The following is a 13,283-nucleotide window of genomic DNA, read 5'->3' on the forward strand; positions in this document are numbered from 1 at the left end:
GAGATGGAGGATGCTGACGACAGAGTCAGACCCTGGCTGCACTACAGTCTCGCACCTGTGTGACCCCATGGTCGGCAATGGGGTGAGAGCTCATTTGAAGACGTTTCACTGCTTTAAAGGAAGACCTGGTCCAAGTCGGCCCCCACATGGGAGACTGGAGGATGAGTGGGCCGCGGCCACACTCTGAGCTTCTGTTGGGTGGATGTGTGACCTCCAATGTGACCTCCAATCACCTCCAATGAGGGTGCTCTTTCCCACCTGGGGCAAGAAGCGGATGCAGTAGTGCCCCAGGGGATTCTTGGCTCGGAAGCCGTGTGAATTCTTGACAGAGCCCAGGAGACGGTGGAAGCGCTGAGTGGGATGGGGAGCGAGGCCCCTGAGCCACCGCAGGAGCTGGGTCAGCCCACAAAGGCTTCCACTGGCCCTAGACTCGGCATGGCCTAGGCCTCATTCATCTAGAACAGGATGTCCCAGCAAGGGAACAAGCCTGGACACAGAGTCAGGCCCTGGACCCAGTGGACAAGAGGCCCATCAGCTGCCAGCGCATGGCTAGCAAATGCCCAGAGATGAGGGGTCATGGCAGACGCCCTGGGAGTGTGAACCCACAAACCTTCCTCTTCTGGTGGTCAATGGTGTCCTCACGGACCAGTGGCCGGCAGTGGAAACCGCAAATCCTTCTATAGAGTCCGGGAGGCTAGACCCACGGGACTCCTGTCCCCACCCCACTACCCTTGCCCTGAGGGTCTCAGGTGTCCCCCGGGGTCTCAGGCTCTGCTCCCCAGGCCACAAGACCATCATGTCACCTCCTGGGCAGCCATAAAGGTCAGTGATGGAGCAGCTCAAATGATAGACACATCTTGCGTTCAGGGCAGGCGTCCAGGGCATGGCATGGGGGCAACGCCTCCAGGCTCTGGGATCTCCCTGCCTCCCCAGTGCCCAGGTTCTGCCTCCCTCATCACATGCCTCCCCATGCTGTGTCTCTACAGGGACTTCTGGCAAGGTTAGGGCCACTCTAACCAGGATGACCTCAGCTCTGTCTTTACTAATTGACCCACAAAGTCCCGACAGCCGAGTAGGTTCTCATCCTGAGGTCCCAGGAGGATGTGAATTTGGGGGGATGCAGTCATCGCAGCACACACTCCCACCGCCCCGTCTAGCTCTCTGGCCAGTCCTGCTGTCCCCAGTGGGTGTAGACCAGTCGGAAGGGCCTTGGCCTCGTCCATGAGAGCCCAGTAGGCCTGCACTGGCCTGTGTGTCCATGGCCTTCCTCAGCCTGTCACCTGGTGGGGCCCACAAGCTCCCACTTTATGGAAGGAAACCTGAGCACCTGACACCCCCACCCCAGCCGGTCCACTGGATCGTCCCCAGACTGTGCGCTGAGTCTGCCCAGACACAGAAGCCACTTGGGGGCCGAGAATTCCAAGCTTCCAAGGGAGACTCAGCACCACACAGCCCCTGTTGCCCCTACTTCCTGCCCCCAGGTGGGGGTCACCCTGGCATTAAGGCCCCCCCAGGACAGCACTGGGCTTCTTCCCGCAGACCCCTCTGCAGCTCTCGATCAAGGGCTGCTGAGTGGAGGGAAGCGCGGCACCACCTGTGAACCCCCTGGACGAGGCATGGGGACTGTGGACCCACCAAGGCGCCCGAATGGAGAAAGCGCGTGGGCAAAGCGCTTGTGATACGGCCTATGACCTGCATGCAGGTGAGAGTGACAGCAGATGGGCCCCTGGCCTCAGTGACATGACCTCTGACCCAGCATCCCTGCTACGGAAAAGTGACACCGGCTATCCCCCCACACAAGCCCCGTCCGCTGGCACTCACACCTCCAAGAGGCGCACAGCCCAGCCAAGGTCTCCTACCTGAGGAAAATCACTGCTCTTTGGTGGGAAGCTGGGGGCGGTGGCCGCGGGGCCATAGCTGGGGTCCGTGCAGGGCTGGCCCATGATGAAGGAGGAATTCATGAACTGGCTGCAGGAGGAAAAGGAAGCTGAGCTGGTGGGCGTGGTAGAACTCTGCCCACCCACCCCGCATGCAGGACAGAGGTGGGGGTCACCAGCCTGCAAGAACAATTCTGGTACCTCAGAAACTCTGCTTAGGAAGGGCCCACGTGCCCACATCCCCAGACACGGAACCCCAGAAAAACCTTGAGGCTCTGGCTGCATGCTCTTTTCATGCCCTTTGCACAGGCCATTCCTTGGCCAGATTCCAGGCCTGTTCCCCACCCGGCAAACTCCTATTTATCCTTCAAAACCCAGCTTGCCAATGCCCTTCAAAGAGAAGTTCCCCTCCAGGCTCCTTTCAGCCCCATAGTTTCTCACTGCCCACATGATGTCCCCACAGTGGGACCCTTCCTGGGCCCCTTGTCCCCACTACTGCTGCTTGTCTCCCTGGAGGGTTCTCGTTAAGGCAGATCATAGCAGGTCAGTCTAGGGCTTGGGTCTCAACCCTCCTGATTGGACACTGAAGCCCCACTCCCCAACTGACAGCTCTGGTTCCATTTAGTCCCAACTGTGGGATGGAGAAGCAAAGTGAAGCCCTGTGGGTGGGGACCCTTTAGCAGGACCCTAGGAGCTGGACACTTACTGGCTTTCGCTGGAGAAGGCTGGGTATGTCGTGGGCGAGAAGCTGTTCCACCAGGGGTAGTGCAGCATGGTGTCCTATGACAAAGCAGTGGGCATCAGGGGAGGGGGTGGTGGGGCAGGGTCCCTGGTCCCCGCCACTGCCCTGGGGCAGGGTCCAGAGGGCACTGAGCCCCTCTCCCACCAGGGGCCTCCCAGCAGGTTCACTGTGCCTCCGTTTCTCCAGAGGGCCAGGGTGAACAGGAAGGTCCATAGAATATGACTGGCTCAGAGAGGGGGCACATGACCCCAACCTATCAGTCAGAGCCTTCCCTGGGATTTTATATTTACAGCCAGTGGGACTGACACCGCCTTCAGAAGGCAGGCCTGGGGGACTTGACTGGTCCCAAGATGGGTCCCTATGCAGGCTAGCCAATCAGAGCCTGCCTGGAGAAAAGAGGCTGGCCCTCCCCTGGGGAGGAAAACGTCCTGGGAGATTAGCCAGGAGCTTCCCAGGCCTCATGTAAACTGATGAAGGAGATGACACTCCTGCTCAGGCAGTGCAGCAGATAATATAGAACTGCCAGATAAGATACAGAACAGCCAGTGAAACCTGGCCAATGAAATTGGAATTTCAGATAAAGAAAAGATAGCTCTTAGTGTCAATACTGTGGGCCAGTCCCAGTGTGGCCTGAGGGGCCACCCCCACGTTCAGTGGCCAGAGACAGACAGGCTCTGTGCACAGCCCAAGAGCCTGCTTTGTGGGCTCCAACTGCAGAAGCTCAGCCCCCACGCAGCACCTCCCTGTACTCAGGTCCCCATCTCGGCCCAAACATCCTCCCCCAGATTCCAGTATCTCAGCCCCTGTGGTCCGCATGTGCTGTCCCTGCAGATCTTGCCTCCTGGCCTGTGGCTGGCTTCCTGGGTCACCACCATGGGACATGGCAGGAGCCTACTCCCTGCAGAAGAGCTCCCTCGTCTGCAAACTTGCCTGAGCTGGGGCTTGCTCTGACCCAGGAATTCTACTCCAGAAGCACACCCCCAGGGACTCATCCAGGAGCGGGGAGAAAACAGTGGCACTATTTATAGCGGCAGAAAACTAGAGTCACCCCAAAGGCGCAACAACGGGGAAATAATTAAGCAGATGATGAGACGCTGAGGAGGAGGAATCCTGAAGGGTTATTAAGAATGACAGGCACAGGCTCCAAGCCCACGAAACGGAGAGACATGGCATGTGAGGAAGGAACACACCTCATGCCACAAGTCAGAGAGGGCATGGGTGGGCAGAGGCTTGGAGACAGGCAGGGCCGAGGAGGGCAGGGCCCCTGTGGGCATAGCTACATGGGTACAGGTGTGCCTGGGGGAAGGCCTGGCCTGAGGCTGTGGGGGGTCTTCAGCTGGATCTGCTTTCGCTCCCTCCCTACCAAACAGTGAGGCCTGCTCGACTTGACCTGCTGCTGTGCTCTGCCATGTCAGGGCGCCTCGTGGGCACAGCTGAGCATGGGGTGGATCCTGGGTTTGTGCATGACCTACAGCCCCGTCTGATACTACACTTGGAAGTCTGGGGTGCCTCCTGACAGCTCTGGGCCCTTGACCTGGAACTCTGCCTTGCTCCAGTGGCCTAGTGCCCGGCCTCTCTGAACCCCAAGCTGGATCCTTGCTTTCTCCCCCTGCCGGCCTTTCCTTTCCATCCCGGCAGATGTCGGGGGAAGACATGCCTGAGTGTACCTGCTGCTGCTGCTGCGCCCACACAGCCCACATCCCACTTGCTCCCCCTGCCGAGCAGCTCAAGTCTCCCCACCAAGACATTCAACTTCTTTTCTTTTCTGCAGGGAAGGAGCCCTGTTCTGCTCCAGGCAGGCCGGACTCTGGAGTACGCTGGCCCCTCTGTGCAAGGCCTCCACACCCTCTGTGACATGAGGAGGCCCAGCACCCACAGTCACTCTATCACTTGTGGTTCTTCACTGCAGCCGTCAGAGCTCAGATGCGAGTGAGGTGTCCCTCGGCAGGTGGAAGCATAAACCAACCGTGGGACATGTGGACGATGGGAAGAAATGGGCTGTGAAGCCATGGAAAGACTCAGAAGAGCCCTGCACGCACATCATTAAAGGGAAGAAGCTGGTCTGAAGAGTCTACACAGTGTCCTAGTGTCCTCCCTAGGACATTCTGAAAAAGGTGAGACTCGAGAGAAGGATGGATGGGGCAGTGGGGTTAGGTGGCAACACTGCTCTGTAATGCTAACCAGGGGATACAGGTCACCTGACATCTGTCAAAACCCACAGAACACCTAGCAATAAAAGTGAACCAAATGTCACTATGGTCCTCAGACAGTGATGCTGATGGGCACCGGCTCCTGGGCTCAGCACCCTGAGGACCCTGAGACACTAACGGAGGGGAGGGGAGCGGGGAGGGTTGTATGGGAACTTTCTGTGCAGTTTTCCCATGAACCTAAAAGTGCTTCAGAAATAAAGTCTTGAAAAATAAGGAGAAAGAAGTGCCGTGGCAGAGTGGATGAGCGTGACTGGCCAGCAATCCCAGCCACTGATGTCTCGTGGGTGGGGCCAGTAACCCAGGCCAAGCCTCCCAAGGGCCGGCTGTGGTCCTGGCATCAGAAACCATACAGCAAATGTGTGAGAGACTCGGGGGTGGCGCATGACCCCCAGAGGGTCCTCCCCACACACCCGGGGCTGGGGCTCACCTGGACGCTGGGCCCACACAGTGGGGTCTGCAGCGGCGGCGGGCTGTATAGGACGCTGCCAGCTGGCGGGGCCTCGTGCGGAGGGAGCTCCCCATCCATGGCGGGCCCCACTGCCAGCATCAGGGGGCTCCAGGAGCCAGGCTGCAGGGGCAGCTATCTGGGCTTCTTGCTCCGCGGTGGTGGCATCATGACCTGGGGAAAGACAGGCATGTCCCAAGGTTGCCCTCCAACCCCAAAGGATGGGGAAGGGTGCCTCTGGGGACAGTGGGCTGGGGGCGGCAGGATCCCTAGGGGAACCCTCAGATGACCCCAGCCCACCTGACTACCCCACCCACACGGGGGCTATGCTGGGGGATCCATCAACTGCCCCATCACTCCCTCCTAGGCAAATGGCCAAGACCTCCAGGATAAGGGCAGCCCCTTGGGAGTGGGGGCCCTGCTGCACTCCCACCCTTGTTCTCAGGCCCCTGAATCCTGTGGGCTCCGGGGCTGCTCCCACCACCCACAAAGGGAACCTTGAGCCCTGGGAGCCTAGCTTGAGCCACAGGGACACACCCCCAGATCTGTGACTAGTGTCTGGAAGAGAAGAGGTTTGGCAGCTCTGAGCTGGAGGGGCCGCAGGGCCACGGGAGCCCCATCCTACTGCAGCCAGGTCAAGTGTGCCGAGGCTCTCTGGGCAGCTGGGCTGAGCCAGGAGGAGCCCCCAGACCTGGGTGGGGCTAGGTAGGGTCACATAGGGTCCCACTGACAAGGGGGCAGACACCCAGCTGGGGAAAGCAAAGCAGGACGACCCAGCCCCATGTGATCTCCCCACCCCGCCATGCCCACCTGCCCATGGCCTGGGTAAGACCAACATACTGCAGGCCACATCGCCAGTGGAGGGTGGGGACCCCAGGCTGACTGAGCGCCCCTCAGGACAAGGCCTCGGGACGTTAATCACCCAGAGAGGCAGGAAGGGGAGGCGGCTGCCACTCCCGGCCAAGCCCTGAGTGAAGAAATCCTCAGGACTTCCAGTAATCTCTGCCACACGTAGTCTTGTGCAATCCTGCGGGGGGGCGGGGAGAGCCGCCTGCACCCACTCGCTGACCGTGAGTGCCTCACCCGAGGTCCAGAGGGACAGGGGCTGCATCCAGCCCTTCAGGAAGCCTGGGGGCTGGGCCGCCCCGCCTCGGCTAGAGAGGCTGGCAGGACGCCAGTCCCCCCGGCTCTCAGCAGGACCTGGCGGCACCAGGAGGAACACATGGCTGCTCTGGGACCCGTGGCCTCGGTCAAGCGGATGGTCAAACCCAGCTCCACGTCTAAGGGTTGGATAACCTCCAAAGATTCGGGGCCCAGAGCTCTGTGAGCCTCAGTCTGATCATCAGGAGAATGGGCTGTTTGGGCATAAGGCTTGTCAGGAGCTCCATAGAACCTGAAGCCTCCAAGACCCCAAGCCACTCAAGTGACTGCGCTATCACAGAAAACCTCAATTCAAGCTCCTTGATTTAAGAGACTCCTCAACAGGTCTACATGGGGCCAATCCTATACTCACTCCCAGGCGCTTCTCAGCTCCACACCTGCAGAGGCTGGGGCTGCTCCCTTGGGAAGCACCATCCAGAGACCATGGCCGAATGGCACAGGAGGGGGACCCCTGGGCTGTCCTTGGGGTGCATGGAGCCCCAGGGACCCCCACTGGCAGCAGGCCAGGCCTGTGTTACACCCATTCTGAGCGTTTGGCCCTGCAGGCTCAGGCCCCACATCACAACCCAGGGCATCACATCCTTCCAGAGGAAGAGGCTGTCCCCGTGGGGAGGCCTCTCTATGCTCCATGGGGAAGTCATGACTGGAAGGGGGGTTACTGTGACGGGACCTGTCTGTCCTGTCCTACCAAGACATGTGGGGGGGCATGCCCTGGGGACCCCAGAGGTCTTCTCTGACCAAGCAGAGCATTCAGACCTAGACCTGGGGGGGCGCTGTGGGGAGGGGATCAATGGGGCTGCGAGTCAAGAGGGCCGCTGGGGATCGTGAACCCAAATGGGGGGAGGGGACATGGTGCCACCTGGGGCTTGGCAGCACCTCCCCTGGCTACACAGTAACCTCGGAGGTAGCAGTCCTGCTCCCACGTGTCCAGCCGGGGGAATGGAGACACACCCACACAGCAACCTGAACACTCACATCCACAACAGCCAAAGGGCATATACAGCCCGAGTGTCCCCGAGCGGGTGATGGATCAACACACGTGTCCCTCCACACCTGGGACCACCCCTCAACCACAAAAAGGGGTGAAGCCCTGACACTCGCTACCATGTGGATGGACCCTGAGAACACAATGCTCAGTGAGAGAAGCAGACACAGAAGGACACAAAGGGTGTGATTCTACTGACGGGAAACGTCCAGAACAGGATGCTCCACAGACACAGAGAGTGGGTTCCTGGTTGTCAGGGGCTGGGGTGGGGCTGAAACTGTGCCCACCACCATCCCCACAGCCCCAGAGGCCACCCTTACAGCATCGCCGTCCTTGGATGCCCAGACTCAAGGTCATCTCTGGGCCCCACCACCAACTTCAGCCCACTTCACCCTGTTGCACACTCAAACACAGTCCTCCCATCCCCTAACTTTCTGACCTCTGCTGAGCGGCCCCAACCTGCCCACCTCCCTGGGGTCAGGACAGCATTACCAGCTCCCAAGCTTCAGAGGCTGCACTATCCGGGTATGAAGGAGGCCGGACCACAGCATATGTTTGCTGAGACGTGAGCCCCATGGCACGTGCAGCAGGGCTGCTCGCAAGGTGCTCTCGGGGAGGGGCCAGCACTTCATCCAGCTTTGAGTTGCAGGATTTCCTTTTGAGATCACATTTCAAATGAGTCATTGTACAACAGAAAGATCAAGGAATTGGTGGCCTGGACAGGACGATGGTGGGGCAAGGGATGGAATGTGGGAAGAGGCCAGGTCTGGGGCAGCCTGATCCCTGGGATACATCCAGCTGGTGGGTGACCATGGCCACTCCTGCCTCTCAGCTGAGCCCACTTCACCTCGGTGCCCTGGCCAGACCTCAGTGCAGGGCCAGTGCCCCAAGAGTGGGCCATTTGATGCGCACTAAGGGCTCAGCCTCCCAGGCACCCTCGGAACCAGCCACCCGGACCCCTGCCTGGTGCTGCCTGGGCCCAGGTGGTCACGTGTTACCAGGCCCCCCAGGAACCCCCTCTCCAGGCATCAGGGACCTGCCAGTCTCCCCCAGGCCGCAGGACAGCAGTCCCTCTGGCCACCCCTCGGCTAGACTCTGAGCATTGGCCCTGGGATCTGGGATGGGGGAATGAGTTGGGGGGCTGGTGGGGGCAGTGGCCTGGGTGGAATCAGGGGGCCGGGTCCGGGATGTCTGGGGGAGGGCTGGGGTGCGGACGCCCCTTCTTGCCCTACTGGTCAGAGAAAGCCTAGGGTCAGTCCCCAGCAGGGGTAGTCGGAGAGTCTCCTCTACTCCTGATAGAGGGGTCCAGCTGGGTCAGGATGTGCTGCAGTCGGAGGGGCAGAGGGGTAGGGAAGGTCAGGCAAGGGGAAGGAGCTCTGTTCTGGGGGCACTGGCCACGTCCTGAGGTCCCATCTGGGCTGGCTGGCATAGCTTACTCTGTCAGGACCCCTGGAAGGGCAAAGGCCCCTGGATGGCCATCTCCGTGGGTGGGCCAAAAAGGGAGGGGGTGGGTCCCAAGGGAAGCCTCAGGGGCCCCTCCTCACTGACTGACCAGGCCAGGTACTCAGGTGGGACACATGGGGACACAGGGCCAGCTGGTGGGCAATGGAGGCAGAGGGCTATGGAGGAGGGCCCAGCGTGTGTGGGCGGAAATGACGGAACAGAGGAGGCATGCTGGAGAGAGGGGTGACCCCCAAGCTCAGGTCCACCAGGAACAGGCCCTTAATTAGAAGCAGGCTCTTCACAGACAAAACCAGTTAAGATGGGGTGGTGGGGCCTGTGTCTTTACAAGAGGGAAATCTGGACACAGAGACCCTGGGAGTGGCCGTGTGGTAATGGAGGCAGAGACGGGTGCTGTGCCCACAAGGCCAGGACACCAAGGACCACAGGCCATTCCAGAAACTGGGAGAGGAAGGAAGGACCCTTTCCTGGAGTGGGTGGAGGGAGCACCGCCCTGCTGCACCTTGATCTCAGACAGCTGGTCTCCAGAACTGGGAGAGTAAATCCCTGTGGTTTAAGTTGAGCCTGTGGTCAGCTGTTACAGCCGCCCATGGACGTTCAGATGGAAGGCAAAGACAAACCCTAGCTGGAGGAGAACCAACCCCAGACCCAGGTGACGGAGTGATGTTTGAGGAAATGAACGTTTATGTAGAAGAGGAGACCCTAAGGCTGAGTCCTGTGGGCACCGATTCAGGGTCACCTGCGCTGGTTGTGTCTGCGCCCGCAGACCTGTGCGCTAGCGGGCACAGAGCTGCTGGCCGAGGGTACTCTGAGGGCCGACCGCAAGCCAGGTGCTTCTCAAAGCAGCTCCCACACCTAGAGGGCCACCTCAAATCTATAAGGACCTGTCAGAGTCTCACAGCCCTCGGGAGGTCAGCCAGCACCCCCACCAGCTCTGAGGACACAGCTTAGGGGCATGGAGCCCTTCATACCTAGTCAATAGCCCAGAAGGGAAGGGGGATGAGGACAAGGAGCTTCTTTAGTCACAGCTGGAAATGCTGAGCCTAGGTCTCGGGGCCCTGATCCCTGGTCCCCACTCTCAGGTGCAGTCCAGCCTTATCAGGAGAGAGCCCGCAGGATGGCACTCCAGCTGGCCTCCCCTTGCAGCTGATGGACCTTCCAACCTGCATCTGTGTGGACAGGTTTGGAGTGGCTGCCCATGATGACAGGGCACATGCACGCAGGCTTCCTCTTCTGGGAAGTGCCTGTTCAGGGCTCGTGTTTATTCGTGGTCTTGAAAAGGCTTTAGATACACTGAGCTTGTGGTCTCCTTGGACCCCCGGATCTTCCTCCCCTGAGTGGACATTAAGTTGAATCCCGCAGGCCTGACATCCTAGTCCTTGGACACTGATGTCCAGGGTCGGCAGGGAGAAGAGTCTGTTCCTCCTGACGCTTGCTGCTTGATGACAAGAGTCTCAGGCCAGCTGGCACACCACGTCCCTCTGCCCAGCTCCTTGGAGAGCCCAGAGATGGAGAGAGGAGGGTGCTCCCCACGGCTAGATCACACTAGTCCCGGGCGAGTGGTGAGACTGGCCAGCGCCCTCCTTGGGCTCCTATGGTCCAGCCTGGTGCCAAGAACATCACAAGAGACCTTCGCCCAAGCCAAAGGGCACCCCTGTGCCGCAGGAGAAAGGGTCTGTGCTGGGAAGAGGGCAGACACTCCTAAGTCGCAGCAGCAGGGGTCCCAAGACCCACCAACAGGCCTATGTCTGCTTTTCCTGTGCAGATGAGCATCCACAAACTCAAATCCTCCCCCAGGCCTGCAGGTCAGACGTCCAAGCAAGCTTACCAGCCTTGGCTTTGGGTCTCCCAAGGTTGGCTCAGCGCTGACACTGCCAGCAGGGCAGAGCTCTCCAAGGGGCTGCCCCATGCTTAGGGCAGCCGCAGTCGCAGCACACAGACACTGAACTCTGACCCTCCGTCCCTTTTGGCCTCATTGGAGAGAGTCCTCGGCTCATGAGGACCCCGTGATGATGCTGGAGCCCCAGGGACCCAGGGTCACCCCATCTCAGGGCCCCTAGTTTAATCCCACCTGCAAAATCCCTTTTTATGTGAAGGGACACATCTGCAGGTCCCAGGATCAGGACGGGGGCATCTCCGGGGCCCTTACTGAGCTGACCCCAGAACACAGCTAGGACACAGCCCGTGAGTAGACAGGTGGCCGGTAGGGCTAGGCACAGTAAGACCCCAGAAGTGCCTGGAGGTGATGAAGCCCCCAGTGGCCCCTCACGGGGCAGCCTCTTCAGCGCCACGGAGGAGCTGTAGGCTGGTGGGGCCTCCCCCTCTCAAGTGCAGGAATGTGCTGGGGAGTCTAGATGGGCAGGTTCTGCAAGTCAAGTGGCAGGTCTGGATCTGGTGGGGGCAGCTGCACTCCAATTCTGTCCCAGCATGGGGCGCCTTCCTCCAGGTTCCCACGGTAAAGATCACCCACCCCCAAGGGTGTCCCGGACAGCCCCCGACGCCCACCTGGGGGCTCACTCACTCTGAGTCCTGCCCCCCAGACAACAGGCTGAGCTCCCAAATCTGATGAAACCCCCCCTCAAATCTCCAGTCAGCTGACATACCCCAAGCGACAGCAGAAGGGCCCCCACAGGGCTATTGGTAGGTGGTAGGGAGGGGTCTCTTACCCCACTTTGCAGCTTCCAGGGCGAAGCCACACCCTCAAGCTGGGGAAGAGTGGCCCTGGTGGCATTGATCTTTGAGGACACACCCAGAATGTTCAGAATAGGAGAGAGCTCAGGGGCGGAGTGCTCAGGCTTGTCCATCCACCCCTGCCCCTACTGTCACAGTTCCTAGATCAGCCTTCCCTCACTGCACCTCACCTCCGGGGGCGGGGGGGCCCTGGCTCCTGCTGGCTCTGGGCATCTCTGGGCGGGACTCTCACCCCATCCGAGTTTGTGACTCAGAGCCACACAGGCCCCCTGCCCCGCAATACTACTCCTCCCCACTTCGTCCCCACTTCCTGGGTCAGCCTCTGACCTCAGCCTGCTGTGACTCCCACCCACCCGGGACTCCCGGGAAATGCCAGGCGCCAGCCTTCCGGGATGTGGCCCGGCAGGAAGGCCAGGGAGGCCACTTTCAGTTTCACTTGGGGACGGAGGCCAGGCTGGAGGCACCTGCCCCTCTCTGGGGCCCAGGGGAGGCTAGGCAGCGCCTGGCACGGAAGGGGTGCCTGAGGACCCAGGGAGGTACTGGGTGACCACTGCTCCCCCGCCCCACCCCCTGCAGGGGTCAAGTCAACGCCTTCCCTGAAGTGTCCCAGCATAGCTGGCCGTGGACTCCCTTTCTGCCCCGTGGGCAGCACAGGGGGAGTGTAGGGCTGACCGGAGAGGAGTCACAGTAATGGGGGGGTGGAGGGGGAGGGGTTGGGAAACGTGCCGGGTATCGCAGCCAACCGGGAGCCTACAGGAGCGTCAGGGCACTACCATCTACAGCTACCAGGGCGCCTCCTCCCACAGGGCCAGGCTTCAGGGAGGGGCTCCTGGACCTCCTACTGCCCACACCCGGCTCAGGCACCCCTGCACCAGGAGCCTGCCTCCCCACAAGCCCACTTCCTGCCGGCAGCTGTCAGGGCAGAGCTGGGGCTTGGGGAGCTCCCAGGGGAGTCTTGTTCACCCTCCATAAAACAGGGAGACAGCACCTCCTCTGCCCTCTTCGTGGGGCCAGCCGACACCCACTCACCCCAGGCCAGGCCCTGCTGTCTTTTTTTTTTTTGTCTCTCTCTTTTAACTACTTTTCTGTTTTATGGAGACACAATTCACGTGCCATATACTTCATCCATCTAAAGTGAACAGCACAGTGGCCTTCAATACATCCACAGACTTGTGCAACCACCACCTCCATCTAATTCCAGAACATTCCATCACCCCCAAAAGAAAAGCTCACTCCCATCAGTAGTCTCCCCCACGCCCTCCCCAGCCCCTGACAACCAGGAACCTACTCTCTGTGTCTGTGGATCTGCCTGTTCTGGACGTTTCCCATCAGTGGAATCGCACCGTGCGTGTCGTTCTGTGTCTGCTTCCCTCACTGAGCATTGTGTTCTCAGGATCCACATCACCATATATAAATGACAGGCTTTAGCAGTGGGTACCTGGGCCAGCCCAGAGCATCAGAAATCGTCCTCACCTGAGACACCCACTTGAGGACAGGGCAGCCACACCCCCCAGCAAGGGAGGCTGGCAGCTGTCACCATGGCAGAAAGATGCAGAAAGTTGGCTCTGTCCCAGCCTTGCTCAGCTGTCCCAAGGGGGACTGACCTGCCAGCAGCAGGGGAGAGGGCAGTTCCAGGGGGAATACGGGCCCACAGACACCAGGCCGTATCTGGGCTGAGCAGACAGGGAGATGGTGGGCGAGCAGGGCTGGC

The 13,283-nt window shown here is 60.2% G+C and overlaps 1 protein-coding gene across 3 annotated transcripts in view; it reads right to left on the minus strand.

Annotated features, from left to right (window-relative positions):
- SBNO2 (strawberry notch homolog 2) overlaps nucleotides 1-13,283 on the minus strand; it is a 42,280-nt gene that overhangs the window by 22,567 nt on the left and 6,430 nt on the right. For all 3 annotated transcript variants that reach the window (XM_070374268.1, XM_070374269.1, XM_070374267.1), the window contains exons 2-4: nucleotides 5,257-5,448; nucleotides 2,584-2,657; nucleotides 1,860-1,968 (exon numbers count right to left, since the gene is read on the minus strand). In XM_070374268.1, the coding sequence (XP_070230369.1) occupies nucleotides 1,860-1,968; nucleotides 2,584-2,657; nucleotides 5,257-5,376 (303 nt within the window). In that variant the 5' untranslated portion in view covers nucleotides 5,377-5,448. The remainder of the gene's footprint in view (nucleotides 1-1,859; nucleotides 1,969-2,583; nucleotides 2,658-5,256; nucleotides 5,449-13,283) is intronic.

Source organism: Bos mutus, chromosome 7 (genome assembly GCF_027580195.1).
Source record: "Bos mutus isolate GX-2022 chromosome 7, NWIPB_WYAK_1.1, whole genome shotgun sequence".
Taxonomy (NCBI): Eukaryota; Metazoa; Chordata; class Mammalia; order Artiodactyla; family Bovidae; genus Bos; species Bos mutus.